This window comes from Oncorhynchus tshawytscha, unplaced genomic scaffold, assembly GCF_018296145.1.
Source record: "Oncorhynchus tshawytscha isolate Ot180627B unplaced genomic scaffold, Otsh_v2.0 Un_scaffold_1746_pilon_pilon, whole genome shotgun sequence".
Lineage (NCBI taxonomy): Eukaryota > Metazoa > Chordata > Actinopteri > Salmoniformes > Salmonidae > Oncorhynchus > Oncorhynchus tshawytscha.
This window is the reverse complement of record NW_024609798.1, coordinates 235,424-262,195: the sequence shown is the minus strand read 5'-3', so window position 1 is coordinate 262,195 and position 26,772 is coordinate 235,424. Positions and strand designations below refer to the sequence as shown.

Here is a 26,772-nt window from a genome sequence, read left to right as displayed (position 1 = left end):
GTGGATAACACAGACACTATATTAACAACAGACAGTGGAGAACACAGACACTATATTAACAACAGACAGTAGAGAACACAGACACTTTATTAACAACAGACACTATATTAACAACAGACAGTGGAGAACACAGACAGTGGAGAACACAGACACGTTATTAACAACAGACAGTAGAGAACACAGACACTATATTAACAACAGACAGTGGAGAACACAGACACTATTAACAACAGACAGTGGAGAACACAGACAGTAGAGAACACAGACACTATATTACCAACAGACAGTGGAGAACACAGACACTATATTAACAACAGACAGTGGAGAACACAGACACTTTATTAACAACAGACAGTGGAGAACACAGACAGTGGAGAACACAGACAGTGGAGAACACAGACACTATATTAACAACAGACAGTGGAGAACACAGACAGTGGAGAACACAGACAGTGGAGAACACAGACAGTGGAGAACACAGACAGTGGAGAACACAGACAGTGGAGAACACAGACACTATATTAACAACAGACAGTGGAGAACACAGACAGTGGAGAACACAGACACTTTATTAACAACAGACAGTGGAGAACACAGACAGTGGAGAACACAGACACTATATTAACAACAGACAGTGGAGAACACAGACAGTGGAGAACACAGACAGTGGAGAACACAGACACTATATTAACAACAGACAGTGGAGAACACAGACACTATATTAACAACAGACAGTGGAGAACACAGACACTTTATTAACAACAGACAGTGGAGAACACAGACACTATATTAACAACAGACAGTGGAGAACACAGACAGTGGAGAACACAGACACTTTATTAACAACAGACAGTGGAGAACACAGACACTTTATTAACAACAGACAGTGGAGAACACAGACAGTGGAGAACACAGACACTATATTAACAACAGACAGTGGAGAACACAGATACTTTATTAACAACAGACAGTGGAGAACACAGACACTATATTAACAGCAGACAGTGGAGAACACAGACAGTGGAGAACACAGACACTTTATTAACAACAGACAGTGGAGAACACAGACAGTGGAGAACACAGACAGTGGAGAACACAGACACTGTATTAACAACAGACAGTGGAGAACACAGACACTATATTAACAACAGACAGAGGAGAACACAGACAGTGGAGAACACAGACAGTGGAGAACACAGACACTATATTAACAACAGACAGTGGAGAACACAGACAGTGGAGAACACAGACACTATATTAACAACAGACAGTGGAGAACACAGACAGTGGAGAACACAGACACTATATTAACAACAGACAGTGGAGAACACAGACACTATATTAACAACAGACAGTGGAGAACACAGACACTATATTAACAACAGACAGTAGAGAACACAGACACTTTATTAACAACAGACAGTGGAGAACACAGACACTTTATTAACAAAAGACAGTGGAGAACACAGACACTTTATTAACAACAGACAGTGGAGAACACAGACAGTGGAGGACACAGACACTATATTAACAACAGACAGTGGAGAACACCGACACTATATTAACAACAGACAGTGGAGAACACAGACACTATATTAACAACAGACAGTGAAGAACACAGACAGTGGAGAACACAGACACTATATTAACAACAGACAGTGGAGAACACAGACAGTAGAGAACACAGACAGTGGAGAACACAGACACTATATTAACAACAGACAGTGGAGAACACAGGCAGTGGAGAACACAGACACGTTATTAACAACAGACAGTGGAGAACACAGACACTATATTAACAACAGACAGTGGAGAACACAGACAGTGGAGAACACAGACACTATATTAACAACAGACACTATATTAACAACAGGCAGTGGAGAACACAGACAGTGGAGAACACAGACACTATATTAACAACAGACAGTGGAGAACACAGACAGTGGAGAACACAGACACTATATTAACAACAGACAGTGGAGAACACAGACAGTGGAGAACACAGACACTATATTAACAACAGACAGTGGAGAACACAGACAGTGGAGAACACAGACACTATATTAACAACAGACAGTGGAGAACACAGACACTATATTAACAACAGACAGTGGAGAACACAGACACTATATTAACAACAGACAGTGGAGAACACAGACAGTAGAGAACACAGACACTATATTACCAACAGACAGTGGAGAACACAGACAGTGGAGAACACAGACACTATATTAACAACAGACAGTGGAGAACACAGACACTTTATTAACAACAGACAGTGGAGAACACAGACACTATATTAACAACAGACAGTGGAGAACACAGACAGTGGAGAACACAGACACTTTATTAACAACAGACAGTGGAGAACACAGACAGTGGAGAACACAGACACTATATTAACAACAGACAGTGGAGAACACAGACACTATATTAACAACAGACAGTGGAGAACACAGACACTATATTAACAACAGACAGTGGAGAACACAGACACTTTATTAACAACAGACAGTGGAGAACACCGACACTATATTAACAACAGACAGTGGAGAGCACAGACACTTTATTAACAACAGACAGTGGAGAACACAGACAGTGGAGAACACAGACACTATATTAACAACAGACAGTGGAGAACACAGACAGTGGAGAACACAGACACTTTATTAACAACAGACAGTGGAGATCACAGACAGTGGAGAACACAGACACTATATTAACAACAGACAGAGGAGAACACAGACAGTGGAGAACACAGACAGTGGAGAACACAGACACTATATTAACAACAGACAGTGGAGAACACAGACAGTGGAGAACACAGACACTATATTAACAACAGACAGTGGAGAACACAGACACTTTATTAACAACAGACAGTGGAGAACACAGACACTATATTAACAACAGACAGTGGAGAATACAGACAGTGGAGAACACAGACACTTTATTAACAACAGACAGTGGAGAACACAGACAGTGGAGAACACAGACACTATATTAACAACAGACAGTGGAGAACACAGACAGTGGAGAACACAGACAGTGGAGAACACAGACACTATATTAACAACAGACAGTGGAGAACACAGACACTATATTAACAACAGACAGTGGAGAACACCGACACTTTATTAACAACAGACAGTGGAGAACACAGACACTTTATTAACAACAGACAGTGGAGAACACAGACAGTGGAGAACACAGACACTATATTAACAACAGACAGTGGAGAACACAGACAGTGGAGAACACAGACACTTTATTAACAACAGACAGTGGAGAACACAGACAGTGGAGAACACAGACACTATATTAACAACAGACAGAGGAGAACACAGACAGTGGAGAACACAGACAGTGGAGAACACAGACACTATATTAACAACAGACAGAGGAGAACACAGACAGTGGAGAACACAGACAGTGGACAACACAGATACTATATTAACAACAGAAAGTGGAGAACACAGACAGTGGAGAACACAGACACTATATTAACAACAGACAGTGGAGAACAGACAGTGGAGAACACAGACAGTGGAGAACACAGACACTATATTAACAACAGACAGTGGAGAACACAGACAGTGGAGAACACAGACACTATATTAACAACAGACAGTGGAGAACACAGACAGTGGAGAACACAGACATTGGAGAACACAGACAGTGGAGAACACAGACACTATATTAACAACAGACAGTGGAGAACACAGACAGTGGACAACACAGATACTATATTAACAACAGACAGTGGAGAACACAGACAGTGGAGAACACAGACACTATATTAACAACAGACAGTGGAGAACAGACAGTGGAGAACACAGACAGTGGAGAACACAGACACTATTTTAACAACAGACAGTGGAGAACACAGACAGTGGAGAACACAGACAGTGGAGAACACAGACAGTGGAGAACACAGACACTATATTAACAACAGACAGTGGAGAACACAGACAGTGGAGAACACAGACATTGGAGAACACAGACAGTGGAGAACACAGACACTATATTAACAACAGACAGTGGAGAACACAGACAGTGGAGAACACATACACTTTATTAACAACAGACAGTGGAGAACACAGACAGTGGAGAACACAGACACTATATTAACAACAGACAGTGGAGAACACAGACAGTGGAGAACACAGACAGTGGAGAACACAGACACTATATTAACAACAGACAGTGGAGAACACAGACACTATATTAACAACAGACAGTGGAGAACACAGACACTTTATTAACAACAGACAGTGGAGAACACAGACACTATATTAACAACAGACAGTGGAGAATACAGACAGTGGAGAACACAGACACTTTATTAACAACAGACAGTGGAGAACACAGACAGTGGAGAACACAGACACTATATTAACAACAGACAGTGGAGAACAGACAGTGGAGAACACAGACAGTGGAGAACACAGACACTATATTAACAACAGACAGTGGAGAACACAGACAGTGGAGAACACAGACACTATATTAACAACAGACAGTGGAGAACACAGACAGTGGAGAACACAGACATTGGAGAACACAGACAGTGGAGAACACAGACACTATATTAACAACAGACAGTGGAGAACACAGACAGTGGACAACACAGATACTATATTAACAACAGACAGTGGAGAACACAGACAGTGGAGAACACAGACACTATATTAACAACAGACAGTGGAGAACAGACAGTGGAGAACACAGACAGTGGAGAACACAGACACTATTTTAACAACAGACAGTGGAGAACACAGACAGTGGAGAACACAGACAGTGGAGAACACAGACACTATATTAACAACAGACAGTGGAGAACACAGACAGTGGAGAACACAGACATTGGAGAACACAGACAGTGGAGAACACAGACACTATATTAACAACAGACAGTGGAGAACACAGACAGTGGAGAACACATACACTTTATTAACAACAGACAGTGGAGAACACAGACAGTGGAGAACACAGACACTATATTAACAACAGACAGTGGAGAACACAGACAGTGGAGAACACAGACAGTGGAGAACACAGACACTATATTAACAACAGACAGTGGAGAACACAGACACTATATTAACAACAGACAGTGGAGAACACAGACACTTTATTAACAACAGACAGTGGAGAACACAGACACTATATTAACAACAGACAGTGGAGAATACAGACAGTGGAGAACACAGACACTTTATTAACAACAGACAGTGGAGAACACAGACAGTGGAGAACACAGACACTATATTAACAACAGACAGTGGAGAACACAGACACTTTATTAACAACAGACAGTGGAGAACACAGACACTATATTAACAACAGACAGTGGAGAACACAGACACTTTATTAACAACAGACAGTGGAGAACACAGACACTATATTAACAACAGACAGTGGAGAATACAGACAGTGGAGAACACAGACACTTTATTAACAACAGACAGTGGAGAACACAGACAGTGGAGAACACAGACACTATATTAACAACAGACAGTGGAGAACACAGACAGTGGAGAACACAGACAGTGGAGAACACAGACACTATATTAACAACAGACAGTGGAGAACACAGACACTATATTAACAACAGACAGTGGAGAACACCGACACTTTATTAACAACAGACAGTGGAGAACACAGACACTTTATTAACAACAGACAGTGGAGAACACAGACAGTGGAGAACACAGACACTATATTAACAACAGACAGTGGAGAACACAGACAGTGGAGAACACAGACACTTTATTAACAACAGACAGTGGAGAACACAGACAGTGGAGAACACAGACACTATATTAACAACAGACAGAGGAGAACACAGACAGTGGAGAACACAGACAGTGGAGAACACAGACACTATATTAACAACAGACAGAGGAGAACACAGACAGTGGAGAACACAGACAGTGGACAACACAGATACTATATTAACAACAGAAAGTGGAGAACACAGACAGTGGAGAACACAGACACTATATTAACAACAGACAGTGGAGAACAGACAGTGGAGAACACAGACAGTGGAGAACACAGACACTATATTAACAACAGACAGTGGAGAACACAGACAGTGGAGAACACAGACACTATATTAACAACAGACAGTGGAGAACACAGACAGTGGAGAACACAGACATTGGAGAACACAGACAGTGGAGAACACAGACACTATATTAACAACAGACAGAGGAGAACACAGACAGTGGAGAACACAGATACTATATTAACAACAGACAGTGGAGAACACAGACAGTGGAGAACACAGACACTATATTAACAACAGACAGTGGAGAACAGACAGTGGAGAACACAGACAGTGGAGAACACAGACACTATATTAACAACAGACAGTGGAGAACACAGACAGTGGAGAACACAGACAGTGGAGAACACAGACAGTGGAGAACACAGACACTATATTAACAACAGACAGTGGAGAACACAGACAGTGGAGAACACAGACAGTGGAGAACACAGACACTATATTAACAACAGACAGTGGAGAACACAGACAGTGGAGAACACATACACTTTATTAACAACAGACAGTGGAGAACACAGACAGTGGAGAACACAGACACTATATTAACAACAGACAGTGGAGAACACAGACAGTGGAGAACACAGACAGTGGAGAACACAGACACTATATTAACAACAGACAGTGGAGAACACAGACACTATATTAACAACAGACAGCGGAGAACACAGACACTTTATTAACAACAGACAGTGGAGAACACAGACACTATATTAACAACAGACAGTGGAGAATACAGACAGTGGAGAACACAGACACTTTATTAACAACAGACAGTGGAGAACACAGACAGTGGAGAACACAGACACTATATTAACAACAGACAGTGGAGAACACAGACACTTTATTAACAACAGACAGTGGAGAACACAGACACTATATTAACAACAGACAGTGGAGAACACAGACAGTGGAGAACACAGACACTTTATTAACAACAGACAGTGGAGAACACAGACAGTGGAGAACACAGACACTATATTAACAACAGACAGAGGAGAACACAGACAGTGGAGAACACAGACAGTGGAGAACACAGACACTATATTAACAACAGACGGTGGAGAACACAGACAGTGGAGAACACAGACACTATATTAACAACAGACAGTGGAGAACACAGACAGTGGAGAACACAGACACTATATTAACAACAGACAGTGGAGAACACAGACAGTGGAGAACACAGACAGTGGAGAACAGACAGTGGAGAACACAGACACTATATTAACAACAGACAGTGGAGAACACAGACAGTGGAGAACACAGACACTATATTAACAACAGACAGTGGAGAACACAGACAGTGGAGAACACAGACAGTGGAGAACACAGACACTATATTAACAACAGACAGTGGAGAACACAGACACTATATTAACAACAGACAGTGGAGAACACAGACACTTTATTAACAACAGACAGTGGAGAACACAGACAGTGGAGAACACAGACACTTTATTAACAACAGACAGTGGAGAACACAGACACTATATTAACAACAGACAGTGGAGAACACAGACAGTGGAGAACACAGACACTTTATTAACAACAGACAGTGGAGGACACAGACACTTTATTAACAACAGACAGTGGAGAACACAGACACTATATTAACAACAGACAGTAGAGAACACAGACACTTTATTAACAACAGACAGTGGAGAACACAGACAGTGGAGAACACAGACACTATATTAACAACAGACAGTGGAGAACACAGACACTATATTAACAACAGACGGTGGAGAACACAGACAGTGGAGAACACAGACACTATATTAACAACAGACAGTGGAGAACACAGACACTATATTAACAACAGACAGTAGAGAACACAGACAGTGGAGAACACAGACACTTTATTAACAACAGACAGTGGAGAACACAGACACTTTATTAACAAAAGACAGTGGAGAACACAGACACTTTATTAACAACAGACAGTGGAGAACACAGACACTTTATTAACAAAAGACAGTGGAGAACACAGACACTTTATTAACAACAGACAGTGGAGAACACAGACAGTGGTGAACACAGACACTATATTAACAACAGACAGTGGAGAACACAGACACGTTATTAACAACAGACAGTAGAGAACACAGACAGTGGAGAACACAGACAGTAGAGAACACAGACACTTTATTAACAACAGACAGTGGAGGACACAGACACTATATTAACAACAGACAGTGGAGAACACCGACACTATATTAACAACAGACAGTGGAGAACACAGACACTATATTAACAACAGACAGTAGAGAACACAGACACTATATTAACAACAGACAGTGGAGAACACAGACAGTGGAGAACACAGACACTATATTAACAACAGACAGTGGAGAACACAGACAGTAGAGAACACAGACAGTGGAGAACACAGACACTATATTAACAACAGACAGTGGAGAACACAGGCAGTGGAGAACACAGACACGTTATTAACAACAGGCAGTGGAGAACACAGACACTATATTAACAACAGACAGTGGAGAACACAGACAGTGGAGAACACAGACACTATATTAACAACAGACACTATATTAACAACAGGCAGTGGAGAACACAGACAGTGGAGAACACAGACAGTAGAGAACACAGACACTATATTAACAACAGACAGTAGAGAACACAGACACTATATTAACAACAGACAGTAGAGAACACAGACAGTGGAGAACAGACACTATTAACAACAGACAGTGGAGAACACAGACACTATATTAACAACAGACAGTGGAGAACACAGACAGTGGAGAACACAGACACTATATTAACACCAGACAGTGGATAACACAGACACTATATTAACAACAGACAGTGGAGAACACAGACACTATATTAACAACAGACAGTAGAGAACACAGACAGTGGAGAACACAGACACTTTATTAACAACAGACACTATATGAACAACAGACAGTGGAGAACACAGACAGTGGGGAACACAGACAGTGGAGAACACAGACACGTTATTAACAACAGACAGTAGAGAACACAGACACTATATTAACAACAGACAGTGGAGAACACAGACACTGTATTAACAACAGACAGTGGAGAACACAGACAGTAGAGAACACAGACACTATATTACCAACAGACAGTGGGGAACACAGACACTATATTAACAACAGACAGTGGAGAACACAGACAGTGGAGAACACAGACACTTTATTAACAACAGACAGTGGAGAACACAGACAGTGGAGAACACAGACACTATATTAACAACAGACAGTGGAGAACACAGACAGTGGAGAACACAGACAGTGGAGAACACAGACACTATATTAACAACAGACAGTGGAGAACACAGACACTATATTAACAACAGACAGTGGAGAACACAGACACTTTATTAACAACAGACAGTGGAGAACACAGACACTATATTAACAACAGACAGTGGACTAACACAGACAGTGGAGAACACAGACACTTTATTAACAACAGACAGTGGAGAACACAGACAGTGGAGAACACAGACACTTTATTAACAACAGACAGTGGAGAACACAGACAGTGGAGAACACAGACACTATATTAACAACAGACAGTGGAGAACACAGATACTTTATTAACAACAGACAGTGGAGAACACAGACACTATATTAACAGCAGACAGTGGAGAACACAGACAGTGGAGAACACAGACACTTTATTAACAACAGACAGTGGAGAACACCGACAGTGGAGAACACAGACAGTGGAGAACACAGACACTTTATTAACAACAGACAGTGGAGAACACAGACAGTGGAGAACACAGACACTATATTAACAACGGACAGAGGAGAACACAGACAGTGGAGAACACAGACACTATATTAACAACAGACAGTGGAGAACACAGACAGTGGAGAACACAGACACTATATTAACAACAGACAGTGGAGAACACAGACAGTGGAGAACACAGACACTATATTAACAACAGACAGTGGAGAACACAGACAGTGGAGAACACAGACAGTGGAGAACACAGACACTATATTAACAACAGACAGTGGAGAACACAGACAGTGGAGAACACAGACAGTGGAGAACACAGACACTTTATTAACAACAGACAGTGGAGAACACAGACAGTGGAGAACACAGACACTATATTAACAACAGACAGTGGAGAACACAGACACTATATTAACAACAGACAGTGGAGAACACAGACACTATATTAACAACAGACAGTGGAGAACACAGACAGTAGAGAACACAGACACTATATTACCAGCAGACAGTGGAGAACACAGACAGTGGAGAACACAGACACTATATTAACAACAGACAGTGGAGAACACAGACACTTTATTAACAACAGACAGTGGAGAACACAGACACTATATTAACAACAGACAGTGGAGAACACAGACAGTGGAGAACACAGACACTTTATTAACAACAGACAGTGGAGAACACAGACACTTTATTAACAACAGACAGTGGAGAACACAGACACTATATTAACAACAGACAGTGGAGAACACAGACACTTTATTAACAACAGACAGTGGAGAACACAGACAGTGGAGAACACAGACACTATATTAACAACAGACAGTGGAGAACACAGACACTTTATTAACAACAGACAGTGGAGAACACAGACAGTGGAGAACACAGACACTATATTAACAACAGACAGAGGAGAACACAGACAGTGGAGAACACAGACACTATATTAACAACAGACAGTGGAGAACACAGACAGTGGAGAACACAGACACTATATTAACAACAGACAGTGGAGAACACAGACACTTTATTAACAACAGACAGTGGAGAACACAGACACTATATTAACAACAGACAGTGGAGAACACAGACAGTGGAGAACACAGACACTTTATTAACAACAGACAGTGGAGAACACAGACAGTGGAGAACACAGACACTATATTAACAACAGACAGTGGAGAACACAGACAGTGGAGAACACAGACACTTTATTAACAACAGACAGTGGAGAACACAGACACTATATTAACAACAGACAGTGGAGAACACAGACACTTTATTAACAACAGACAGTGGAGAACACAGACACTATATTAACAACAGACAGTGGAGAACACAGACAGTGGAGAACACAGACAGTGGAGAACACAGACACTATATTAACAACAGACAGTGGAGAACACAGACACTATATTAACAACAGACAGTGGAGAACACAGACACTTTATTAACAACAGACAGTGGAGAACACAGACACTATATTAACAACAGACAGTGGAGAACACAGACACTTTATTAACAACAGACAGTGGAGAACACAGACACTATATTAACAACAGACAGTGGAGAACACAGACAGTGGAGAACACAGACACTTTATTAACAACAGACAGTGGAGAACACAGACAGTGGAGAACACAGACACTATATTAACAACAGACAGAGGAGAACACAGACAGTGGAGAACACAGACAGTGGAGAACACAGACACTATATTAACAACAGACAGTGGAGAACACAGACAGTGGAGAACACAGACACTATATTAACAACAGACAGTGGAGAACACAGACACTTTATTAACAACAGACAGTGGAGAACACAGACACTATATTAACAACAGACAGTGGAGAACACAGACAGTGGAGAACACAGACACTTTATTAACAACAGACAGTGAAGAACACAGACAGTGGAGAACACAGACACTATATTAACAACAGACAGTGGAGAACACAGACAGTGGAGAACACAGACAGTGGAGAACACAGACACTATATTAACAACAGACAGTGGAGAACACAGACACTATATTAACAACAGACAGTGGAGAACACAGACACTTTATTAACAACAGACAGTGGAGAACACAGACACTATATTAACGACAGACAGTGGAGAGCACAGACACTTTATTAACAACAGACAGTGGAGAACACAGACACTATATTAACAACAGACAGTGGAGAACACAGACAGTGGAGAACACAGACACTATATTAACAACAGACAGAGGAGAACAAAGACAGTGGAGAACACAGACACTATATTAACAACAGACAGTGGAGAACACAGACAGTGGAGAACACAGACAGTGGAGAACACAGACACTATATTAACAACAGACAGTGGAGAACAGACAGTGGAGAACACAGACAGTGGAGAACACAGACACTATATTAACAACAGACAGTGGAGAACACAGACATTGGAGAACACAGACACTATATTAACAACAGACAGTGGAGAACACAGACAGTGGAGAACACAGACATTGGAGAACACAGATACTATATTAACAACAGACAGTGGAGAACACAGACAGTGGAGAACACAGACACTATATTAACAAAAGACAGTGGAGAACAGACAGTGGAGAACACAGACAGTGGAGAACACAGACACTATATTAACAACAGACAGTGGAGAACACAGACAGTGGAGAACACAGACAGTGGAGAACACAGACAGTGGAGAACACAGACACTATATTAACAACAGACAGTGGAGAACACAGACAGTGGAGAACACAGACATTGGAGAACACAGACAGTGGAGAACACAGACACTATATTAACAACAGACAGAGGAGAACACAGACAGTGGAGAACACAGACAGTGGAGAACACAGACACTATATTAACAACAGACAGTGGAGAACAGACAGTGGAGAACACAGACAGTGGAGAACACAGACACTATATTAACAACAGACAGTGGAGAACACAGACAGTGGAGAACACAGACAGTGGAGAACACAGACAGTGGAGAACACAGACACTATATTAACAACAGACAGTGGAGAACACAGACAGTGGAGAACACAGACATTGGAGAACACAGACAGTGGAGAACACAGACACTATATTAACAACAGACAGTGGAGAACACAGACAGTGGAGAACACATACACTTTATTAACAACAGACAGTGGAGAACACAGACAGTGGAGAACACAGACACTATATTAACAACAGACAGTGGAGAACACAGACAGTGGAGAACACAGACACTATATTAACAACAGACAGTGGAGAACACAGACACTATATTAACAACAGACAGTGGAGAACACAGACACTTTATTAACAACAGACAGTGGAGAACACAGACACTATATTAACAACAGACAATGGAGAATACAGACAGTGGAGAACACAGACACTTTATTAACAACAGACAGTGGAGAACACAGACAGTGGAGAACACAGACACTATATTAACAACAGACAGTGGAGAACACAGACACTTTATTAACAACAGACAGTGGAGAACACAGACACTATATTAACAACAGACAGTGGAGAACACAGACACTTTATTAACAACAGACAGTGGAGAACACAGACAGTGGAGAACACAGACACTATATTAACAACAGACAGTGGAGAACACAGACAGTGGAGAACACAGACAGTGGAGAACACAGACACTATATTAACAACAGACAGTGGAGAACACAGACAGTGGAGAACACAGACACTATATTAACAACAGACAGTGGAGAACACAGACAGTGGAGAACACAGACACTTTATTAACAACAGACAGTGGAGAACACAGACAGTGGAGAACACAGACAGTGGAGAACAGACAGTGGAGAACACAGACACTATATTAACAACAGACAGTGGAGAACACAGACAGTGGAGAACACAGACACTATATTAACAACAGACAGTGGAGAACACAGACAGTGGGGAACACAGACACTATATTAACAACAGACAGTGGAGAACACAGACACTATATTAACAACAGACAGTGGAGAACACAGACAGTGGAGAACACAGACAGTGGAGAACACAGACACTTTATTAACAACAGACAGTGGAGAACACAGACACTTTATTAACAACAGACAGTGGAGGACACAGACACTATATTAACAACAGACAGTGGAGAACACAGACAATATATTAACAACAGACAGTGGAGAACACAGACACTATATTAACAACAGACAGTGGAGAACACAGACAGTGGAGAACACAGACACTTTATTAACAACAGACAGTGGAGGACACAGACACTTTATTAACAACAGACAGTGGAGAACACAGACACTATATTAACAACAGACAGTAGAGAACACAGACACTTTATTAACAACAGACAGTGGAGAACACAGACAGTGGAGAACACAGACACTATATTAACAACAGACAGTGGAGAACACAGACACTATATTAACAACAGACAGTAGAGAACACAGACAGTGGAGAACACAGACACTTTATTAACAACAGACAGTGGAGAACACAGACACTTTATTAACAAAAGACAGTGGAGAACACAGACACTTTATTAACAAAAGACAGTGGAGAACACAGACACTATATTAACAACAGACAGTGGAGAACACAGACACGTTATTAACAACAGACAGTAGAGAACACAGACAGTGGAGAACACAGACAGTAGAGAACACAGACACTTTATTAACAACAGACAGTGGAGGACACAGACACTATATTAACAACAGACAGTGGAGAACACCGACACTATATTAACAACAGACAGTGGAGAACACAGACACTATATTAACAACAGACAGTAGAGAACACAGACACTATATTAACAACAGACAGTGGAGAACACAGACAGTGGAGAACACAGACACTATATTAACAACAGACAGTGGAGAACACAGACAGTAGAGAACACAGACAGTGGAGAACACAGACACTATATTAACAACAGACAGTGGAGAACACAGGCAGTGGAGAACACAGACACGTTATTAACAACAGGCAGTGGAGAACACAGACACTATATTAACAACAGACAGTGGAGAACACAGACAGTGGAGAACACAGACACTATATTAACAACAGACACTATATTAACAACAGGCAGTGGAGAACACAGACAGTGGAGAACACAGACAGTAGAGAACACAGACACTATATTAACAACAGACAGTAGAGAACACAGACACTATATTAACAACAGACAGTAGAGAACACAGACAGTGGAGAACAGACACTATTAACAACAGACAGTGGAGAACACAGACACTATATTAACAACAGACAGTGGAGAACACAGACAGTGGAGAACACAGACACTATATTAACACCAGACAGTGGATAACACAGACACTATATTAACAACAGACAGTGGAGAACACAGACACTATATTAACAACAGACAGTAGAGAACACAGACAGTGGAGAACGCAGACACTTTATTAACAACAGACACTATATTAACAACAGACAGTGGAGAACACAGACAGTGGAGAACACAGACAGTGGAGAACACAGACACGTTATTAACAACAGACAGTAGAGAACACAGACACTATATTAACAACAGACAGTGGAGAACACAGACACTATATTAACAACAGACAGTGGAGAACACAGACAGTGGAGAACACAGACAGTGGAGAACACAGACACTATATTAACAACAGACAGTGGAGAACACAGACAGTGGAGAACACAGACAGTGGAGAACACAGACACTATATTAACAACAGACAGTGGAGAACACAGACAGTGGAGAACACAGACAGTGGAGAACACAGACACTATATTAACAACAGACAGTGGAGAACACAGACACTATATTAACAACAGACAGTGGAGAACACAGACACTTTATTAACAACAGACAGTGGAGAACACAGACACTATATTAACAACAGACAGTGGAGAACACAGACAGTGGAGAACACAGACACTTTATTAACAACAGACAGTGGAGAACACAGACAGTGGAGAACACAGACACTTAATTAACAACAGACAGTGGAGAACACAGACAGTGGAGAACACAGACACTATATTAACAACAGACAGTGGAGAACACAGATACTTTATTAACAACAGACAGTGGAGAACACAGACACTATATTAACAGCAGACAGTGGAGAACACAGACAGTGGAGAACACAGACACTTTATTAACAACAGACAGTGGAGAACACAGACAGTGGAGAACACAGACAGTGGAGAACACAGACACTATATTAACAACAGACAGTGGAGAACACAGATACTTTATTAACAACAGACAGTGGAGAACACAGACACTATATTAACAGCAGACAGTGGAGAACACAGACAGTGGAGAACACAGACACTTTATTAACAACAGACAGTGGAGAACACAGACAGTGGAGAACACAGACAGTGGAGAACACAGACACTTTATTAACAACAGACAGTGGAGAACACAGACAGTGGAGAACACAGACAGTGGAGAACACAGACACTTTATTAACAACAGACAGTGGAGAACAGACAGTGGAGAACACAGACAGTGGAGAACACAGACACTATATTAACAACAGACAGTGGAGAACACAGACAGTGGAGAACACAGACAGTGGAGAACACAGACACTATATTAACAACAGACAGTGGAGAACACAGACAGTGGAGAACACAGACATTGGAGAACACAGACAGTGGAGAACACAGACACTATATTAACAACAGACAGTGGAGAACACAGACAGTGGAGAACACAGACAGTGGAGAACACATACACTTTATTAACAACAGACAGTGGAGAACACAGACAGTGGAGAACACAGACACTATATTAACAACAGACAGTGGAGAACACAGACAGTATATTAACAACAGACAGTGGAGAACACAGACACTATATTAACAACAGACAGAGGAGAACACAGACAGTGGAGAACACAGACAGTGGAGAACACAGACACTATATTAACAACAGACAGAGGAGAACACAGACAGTGGAGAACACAGACAGTGGAGAACACAGACACTATATTAACAACAGACAGTGGAGAACACAGACAGTGGAGAACACAGACAGTGGAGAACACAGACACTATATTAACAACAGACAGTGGAGAACAGACAGTGGAGAACAGACAGTGGAGAACACAGACAGTGGAGAACACAGACACTATATTAACAACAGACAGTGGAGAACACAGACAGTGGAGAACACAGACAGTGGAGAACACAGACAGTGGAGAACACAGACACTATATTAACAACAGACAGTGGAGAACACAGACAGTGGAGAACACAGACATTGGAGAACACAGACAGTGGAGAACACAGACACTTTATTAACAACAGACAGTGGAGAACACAGACACTATATTAACAACAGACAGTGGAGAACACAGACAGTGGAGAACACAGACACTTTATTAACAACAGACAGTGGAGAACACAGACAGTGGAGAACAAAGACACTTTATTAACAACAGACAGTGGAGGACACAGACACTATATTAACAACAGACAGTGGAGAACACAGACACTATATTAACAGCAGACAGTGGAGAACACAGACAGTGGAGAACACAGACACTTTATTAACAACAGACAGTGGAGGACACAGACACTATATTAACAACAGACAGTGGAGAACACAGACAGTGGAGAACACAGACACTATATTAACAACAGACAGTGGAGAACACAGACACTATATTAACAACAGACAGTGGAGAACGCAGACACTTTATTAACAACAGACAGTGGAGAACACAGACAGTGGAGAACACAGACACTATATTAACAACAGACAGTGGAGAACACAGACACTATATTAACAACAGACGGTGGAGAACACAGACAGTGGAGAACACAGACACTATATTAACAACAGACAGTGGAGAACACAGACACTATATTAACAACAGACAGTAGAGAACACAGACACACAGACACTTTATTAACACAGACACACTTTATTAACAACAGACAGTGGAGAACACAGACACTTTATTAACAAAAGACAGTGGAGAACACAGACACTTTATTAACAAAAGACAGTGGAGAACACAGACACTATATTAACAACAGACAGTGGAGAACACAGACACGTTATTAACAACAGACAGTAGAGAACACAGACAGTGGAGAACACAGACAGTAGAGAACACAGACACTTTATTAACAACAGACAGTGGAGGACACAGACACTATATTAACAACAGACAGTGGAGAACACCGACACTATATTAACAACAGACAGTGGAGAACACAGACACTATATTAACAACAGACAGTAGAGAACACAGACACTATATTAACAACAGACAGTGGAGAACACAGACAGTGGAGAACACAGACACTATATTAACAACAGACAGTGGAGAACACAGACAGTAGAGAACACAGACAGTGGAGAACACAGACACTATATTAACAACAGACAGTGGAGAACACAGGCAGTGGAGAACACAGACACGTTATTAACAACAGGCAGTGGAGAACACAGACACTATATTAACAACAGACAGTGGAGAACACAGACAGTGGAGAACACAGACACTATATTAACAACAGACACTATATTAACAACAGGCAGTGGAGAACACAGACAGTGGAGAACACAGACAGTAGAGAACACAGACACTATATTAACAACAGACAGTAGAGAACACAGACACTATATTAACAACAGACAGTAGAGAACACAGACAGTGGAGAACAGACACTATTAACAACAGACAGTGGAGAACACAGACACTATATTAACAACAGACAGTGGAGAACACAGACAGTGGAGAACACAGACACTATATTAACACCAGACAGTGGATAACACAGACACTATATTAACAACAGACAGTGGAGAACACAGACACTATATTAACAACAGACAGTAGAGAACACAGACAGTGGAGAACGCAGACACTTTATTAACAACAGACACTATATTAACAACAGACAGTGGAGAACACAGACAGTGGAGAACACAGACACGTTATTAACAACAGACAGTAGAGAACACAGACACTATATTAACAACAGACAGTGGAGAACACAGACACTATATTAACAACAGACAGTGGAGAACACAGACACTATATGGAGAACACAGACAGTGGAGAACACAGACACTATAGAACACAGACAGTGGAGAACACAGACAGTGGAGAACACAGACAGTGGAGAACACAGACACTATATTAACAACAGACAGTGGAGAACACAGACAGTGGAGAACACAGACAGTGGAGAACACAGACACTATATTAACAACAGACAGTGGAGAACACAGACACTATATTAACAACAGACAGTGGAGAACACAGACACTTTATTAACAACAGACAGTGGAGAACACAGACACTATATTAACAACAGACAGTGGAGAACACAGACAGTGGAGAACACAGACACTTTATTAACAACAGACAGTGGAGAACACAGACAGTGGAGAACACAGACACTTAGTTAACAACAGACAGTGGAGAACACAGACAGTGGAGAACACAGACACTATATTAACAACAGACAGTGGAGAACACAGACACTTTATTAACAACAGACAGTGGAGAACACAGACACTATATTAACAGCAGACAGTGGAGAACACAGACAGTGGAGAACACAGACACTTTATTAACAACAGACAGTGGAGAACACAGACAGTGGAGAACACAGACAGTGGAGAACACAGACACTATATTAACAACAGACAGTGGAGAACACAGATACTTTATTAACAACAGACAGTGGAGAACACAGACACTATATTAACAGCAGACAGTGGAGAACACAGACAGTGGAGAACACAGACACTTTATTAACAACAGACAGTGGAGAACACAGACAGTGGAGAACACAGACAGTGGAGAACACAGACACTTTATTAACAACAGACAGTGGAGAACACAGACAGTGGAGAACACAGACAGTGGAGAACACAGACACTTTATTAACAACAGACAGTGGAGAACAGACAGTGGAGAACACAGACACTAGAAACACAGACACTATGGAGAACACAGACAGTAGAACACAGACAGTGGAGAACACAGACAGTGGAGAACACAGACACTATATTAACAACAGACAGTGGAGAACACAGACAGTGGAGAACACAGACATTGGAGAACACAGACAGTGGAGAACACAGACACTATATTAACAACAGACAGTGGAGAACACAGACAGTGGAGAACACAGACAGTGGAGAACACATACACTTTATTAACAACAGACAGTGGAGAACACAGACAGTGGAGAACACAGACACTATATTAACAACAGACAGTGGAGAACACAGACAGTATATTAACAACAGACAGTGGAGAACACAGGCAGTGGAGAACACAGACACTATATTAACAACAGACAGAGGAGAACACAGACAGTGGAGAACACAGACAGTGGAGAACACAGACACTATATTAACAACAGACAGAGGAGAACACAGACAGTGGAGAACACAGACAGTGGAGAACACAGACACTATATTAACAACAGACAGTGGAGAACACAGACAGTGGAGAACACAGACACTATATTAACAACAGACAGTGGAGAACAGACAGTGGAGAACAGACAGTGGAGAACACAGACAGTGGAGAACACAGACACTATATTAACAACAGACAGTGGAGAACACAGACAGTGGAGAACACAGACAGTGGAGAACACAGACAGTGGAGAACACAGACACTATATTAACAACAGACAGTGGAGAACACAGACAGTGGAGAACACAGACATTGGAGAACACAGACAGTGGAGAACACAGACACTTTATTAACAACAGACAGTGGAGAACACAGACACTATATTAACAACAGACAGTGGAGAACACAGACAGTGGAGAACACAGACACAGTGGAACAACAGACAGTGGAGAACAGAACTTTATTAACAACAGACAGTGGAGAACACAGACACTTTATTAACAACAGACAGTGGAGAACAGACAGACACTATATTAACAACAGACAGTGGAGAACACAGACACTATATTAACAACAGACAGTGGAGAACACAGACAGTGGAGAACACAGACACAGACAGTGGAGAACACAGACACTATATTAACAACAGACAGTGGAGAACACAGACAGTGGAGAACACAGAGACACAGACACTATATTAACAACAGAACACAGACAGTGGAGAACACAGACAGTGGAGAACACAGACACTATATTAACAACAGACAGTGGAGAACACAGACACTATATTAACAACAGACAGTGGAGAACACAGACACTATATTAACAACAGACAGTGGAGAACACAGACAGTGGAGAACACAACACTATATTAACAACAGACAGTGGAGAACACAGACACTATATTAACAACAGACAGTGGAGAACACAGACAGTGGAGAACACAGACACTTTATTAACAACAGACAGGAGAACACAGACACTTTATTAACAAAGACAGTGGAGAACACACAGACAGTGGAGAACACAGACACTATATTAACAACAGACAGTGGAGAACACAGACACAGACAGTGGAGAACACAGACAGTGGAGAACACAGACAGTGGAGAACACAGACACTTTATTAACAACAGACAGTGGAGAACAGACACTATATTAACAACAGACAGTGGAGAACACAGACACTATGGAGAACACAGACACTAAACAACAGACAGTGGAGAACACAGACACTATATTAACAACAGACAGTGGAGAACACAGACACTATATTAACAACAGACAGTGGAGAACACAGACAGAGAACACAGACACTATATTAACAACAGACAGTGGAGAACACAGACAGTGGAGACAGTGGACACAGACACTATATTAACAGCAGTGGAGAACACAGAGAAGAACACAGACACTTATTAACAACAGACAGTGGAGAACACAGACACTATATTAACAACAGACAGTGGAGAACAGACAGTGGAGAACAGACACTATATTAACAACAGACACTATATTAACAACAGTGGAGAACACAGACAGTGGAGAACACAGACACTATATTAACAACAGACAGTGGAGAACACAGACACTATATTAACAACAGACAGTGGAGAACAGAACAGACACTTTATTAACAACAGACAGTGGAGAACACAGACACACTGGAGAACACAGACACTGGATTAACAACAGACAGTGGAGAACACAGACACTATATTAACAACAGACAGTGGAGAACACAGACAGTGACAGTGGAGAACACAGACAGTGGAGAACACAGACACTTATTAACAACAGACACTATATTAACAACAGACAGTGGAGAACACAGACAGTGGAGAACACAGACAGACAGTGAACACAGACAGTGGAGAACACAGACACTTATTAACAACAGACAGTATTATTAACAACAGACAGTGGAGAACACAGACAGACAGTGGAGAACACAGACACTTTATTAACAACAGACAGTGGAGAACACAGACAGTGGACACAGACACTATATTAACAACAGACAGTGGAGAACACAGACACTATATTAACAACAGACAGTGGAGAACACAGACAGTGGAGAACACAGACACTTTATTAACAACAGACAGTGGAGAACACAGACACTATATTAACAACAGACAGTGGAGAACACAGACAGTGGAGAACACAGACAGTGGAGAACACAGACACTAGACAGTGGAGAACACAGACACTATATTAACAACAGACAGTGGAGAACACAGACAGTGGAGAACACAGACAGTGGAGAACACAGACACTATATTAACAACAGACAGTGGAGAACACAGACACTATATTAACAACAGACAGTGGAGAACACAGACAGAGAACACAGACACTTTATTAACAACAGACAGTGGAGAACACAGACACTATATTAACAACAGACAGTGGAGAACACAGACACTGGAGAACACAGACAGACAGTGGAGAACACAGACAGTGGAGAACACAGACACTATATTAACAACAGACAGTGGAGAACACAGACACTATATTAACAACAGACAGTGGAGAACACAGACAGTGGAGAACACAGACACTTTATTAACAACAGACAGTGGAGAACACAGACAGTGGAGAACACAGACAGTGGAGAACACAGACACTTTATTAACAACAGACAGTGGAGAACAACAGACAGTGGAGAACACAGACACTATATTAACAACAGACAGTGGAGAACACAGACACTATATTAACAACAGACAGTGGAGAACACAGACACTATATGGAACAACAGATTAACACAGACAGTGGAGAACACAGACAGTGGAGAACACAGACACTTTAACAACAGACAGACAGTGGAGAACACAGACAGACAGTGGAGAACACAGACACTTTATTAACAACAGACAGTGGAGAACACAGACACTTTATTAACAACAGACAGTGGAGAACACAGACACAACAGACAGTGGAGAACACAGAGACAGGAGAACACAGACAGTGGAGAACACAGACACAGACACTTATTAACAACAGACAGTGGAGAACACAGACAGTGGAGAACACAGACACTTTATTAACAACAGACAGTGGAGAACACAGACACTTATTAACAACAGACAGTGGAGAACACAGACACTATATTAACAACAGACAGTGGAGAACACAGACAGTGGAGAACACAGACAGTGGAGAACACAGACAGTGGAGGACAGACAGTGGAGAACACAGACAGTGGAGAACACAGACAGTGGAGAACACAGACACTTTATTAACAACAGACAGTGGAGAACACAGACAGTGGAGAACACAGACAGTGGAGAACACAGACAGTGGAGAACACATTGAGACATAGAGGACACATCGAGACAGAGAGGACAGACAGTGGAGAACACATCGAGACAGAGGACAGACAGTGGAGAACACATCGAGACAGAGAGGACAGACAGTGGAGGACACATTGAGACACAGAGAGGACAGACAGTGGAGGACAGACAGTGGAGATCACATCGAGACAGAGGACAGACAGTGGAGAACACATCGAGACAGAGAGGACAGACAGTGGAGAAAACATCGAGACACAGAGAGGACAGACAGTGGAGGATACATCGAGACAGATAGGACAGACCGTGGAGGACAGACAGTGGCGAACACATCGAGACAGAGAGGACAGACCGTGGAGGACAGACAGTGGAGGACACATCGAGACACAGAGAGGACAGACAGTGGAGGACAGACAGTGGAGGACAGACAGTGGAGGACAGACAGTGGAGGACAGACAGTGGAGGACACATCGAGACACAGAGAGGACAGACAGTGGAGAACACATCGAGACACAGAGAGGACAGACAGTGGAGGACACATCGAGACACAGAGAGGACAGACAGTGGAGAACACATCGAGACACAGAGAGGACAGACAGTGGAGGACACATCGAGACACAGAGAGGACAGCGGGTGATTTCCAGGTAGTCTGGAGGCAGGGGAGTGGTGCTCTCAAAACACTACTTCCTGGAAACAGAGAACTTTACCCTTGTACAAAATTACACACACACACACACACACACACATACACACACTCTCTCTTCTCTCACACACACACATACATACACACACTCTCTCTCTTCTCTCACACTCACACATACATACACACACTCTCTCTCTTCTCTCACACTCACACACAAAGAAACATGCTCACACACTGACTCACAGACTCACACCGAGAGAGAGACACACACTCTAATAGGTTCAGCCAGTCTGTTTCAGGAGGCCTGAGGACACTACAACTTAGTTACAGCAATTCCACACCCCAGGCGGCTGGTGGCGCCTTCATTGGGGAGGACAGGCTCAGAGTAAAGGCTGGAACGGAATCCATGGAATGGAGTCATCTACGACACCCCTGGGGTTTCCATGTTGATGTCTTTCTGTCCTCTCCGTTCAGAGTACCAGACTGAATGACCTCTTCAGGGCCCCTTCCCCTGAGAGCGACTGAATGACCTCTTCAGGGCCCCTCCCACTGAGAGCCAGACGGAATGACCTCTTCAGGGCCCCTTCCCCTGAGAGCCAGACTGAATGACCTCTTCAGGGCCCCTCCCACTGAGAGCCAGACTGAATGACCTCTTCAGGGCCCCTCCCCTGAGAGCCAGACTGAATGACCTCTTCAGGGCCCCTCCCCCTGAGAGCCAGACTGAATGACCTCTTCAGGGCCCCTCCCCCTGAGAGCCAGACTGAATGACCTCTTCAGGGCCCCTCCCCCTGAGAGCCAGACGGAATGACCTCTTCAGGGCCCCCCCCTGAGAGCCAGACGGAATGACCTCTCCAGGGCCCCCCTGAGAGCCAGACGGAATGACCTCTTCAGGGCCCCCCGCCCCCCACTGAGCGCCAGGCAGCTGTGTGTAAACTCAGATACTGACTGTAACTGAGAATCAGGACTTCATCCTATCTGACATTGTGTGTGTGTGTGTGTGTGTGTGTGTGTGTGTGTGTGTGTGTAGGTGTGTGAGATGGACCTGTCCAATCAGCTGCAGGCATACGAGGTGGAGTACCACGTCTTACAGGACGAGCTGTGTGACACGCCCGCTCACCTCAACCAATCACAGCGCACCGCCCAGCTGGAACGCACCAATCAGAGCCTCCGACAGCAAAACCTCGACCTGCTGGAGGAACTGCAGGTAAATACACTCACACTCACTAAACACACACACACACTCACTAAACACACACACACACACTCACTAAACACACACACTCACTAAACACACATGTTTTGTGTCTCTCCAGGTGTCCCAGGCTCGTGTGTGTCGTCTGGAAGGCCAGGTGGAGGGGCTGGCCCAATCAGAGGCTCTGCTGAGAGAACGGGTGTTCGACCTGGAGGAGGAGAGGAACGGACTGCGGAACGCCGTCACACACCTACACACACTCCTCACCGCGCTGGGAATACACACACACACAACGCACAGGGACTTCAACCTGGACCCTCACACACACTCCGCTGCCGACACAGATGGACAGAGAGATGGACAGGGTGTGGACGTCCCCACCAGAGAGGGGCCCAGACTGGGGCAAGCGATGTCCTCCCCTCTCCTCCCTCATCCACTGGCTCTACCAGAACATTGAATCCTGAGGACTGTTCTCCTGTACTAAACTGGAGAAATGGGGGGGGTTCTCTGTCCTCTCTGGGCCGATACTCCACACAACAGTCCAATATACACAGTTACTATTGCAGCCAGATGTGTGTGTCTCTCTGCCTGCCTGTCTGTCTCTCTGCCTGCCTGTCTGTCTCTCTGCCTGCCTGTGTGTCTCTCTGCCTGCCTGTGTGTCTCTCTGCCTGCCTGTGTGTTTCTCTGCCTGCCTGTCTGTCTCTCTGCCTGTCTGTGTGTCTCTCTGCCTGCCTGTGTGTCTCTCTGCCTGCCTGTGTGTCTCTCTGCCTGCCTGTGTGTCTCTCTGCCTGCCTGTGTGTTTCTCTGCCTGCCTGTGTGTTTCTCTGCCTGTCTGTGTGTCTCTCTGCCTGCCTGTGTGTCTCTCTGCCTGCCTGTGTGTTTCTCTGCCTGCCTGTGTGTTTCTCTGCCTGTCTGTGTCTCTCTGCCTGCCTGCCTGTGTGTCTCTCTGCCTGTGTGTCTCTCTGCCTGTGTCTCTCTGCCTGTCTGTGTCTCTCTGCCTGTCTGTGTGTCTCTCTGCCTGTCTGTGTCTGTCTTTCTGCCTGTGTGTCTGTCTCTCTGCCTGTGTGTCTGTCTCTCTGCCTGTGTGTCTCTCTCTGCCTGTGTGTCTGTCTCTCTGCCTGTCTGTCTGTCTCTCTGCCTGTCTGTCTGTCTCTCTGCCTGCGTGTCTGTCTCTCTGCCTGTCTGTTTGTCTGTCTCTCTGCCTGTCTGTTTGTCTGTCTCTCTGCCTGTCTGTTTGTCTGTCTCTCTGCCTGTCTGTCTGTCTCTCTGCCTGTCTGTCTGTCTCTCTGCCTGCGTGTCTGTCTCTCTGCCTGCGTGTCTGTCTCTCTGCCTGCGTGTCTGTCTCTCTGCCTGTGTGTCTCTCTGCCTTATTGCACAGTCTTTGCCATAGGAAACATCTTGTACACTATATATGTGTCTCTGCCTGTGTCTCTGCCTGTG

General features: G+C 43.1%; 1 protein-coding gene across 3 annotated transcripts in view; it reads left to right on the top strand.

Annotated features, from left to right (window-relative positions):
- Positions 1-26,026, top strand: part of tbc1d1 (TBC1 (tre-2/USP6, BUB2, cdc16) domain family, member 1) — a 146,367-nt gene extending 120,341 nt beyond the window's left edge. For all 3 annotated transcript variants that reach the window (XM_042318262.1, XM_042318264.1, XM_042318263.1), the window contains exons 19-20: positions 25,168-25,344; positions 25,454-26,026. In XM_042318262.1, coding sequence (XP_042174196.1) covers positions 25,168-25,344; positions 25,454-25,789 — 513 coding nt within the window. In that variant the 3' untranslated portion in view covers positions 25,790-26,026. The remainder of the gene's footprint in view (positions 1-25,167; positions 25,345-25,453) is intronic.
- The last annotated feature ends 746 nt before the right edge of the window (positions 26,027-26,772 follow it).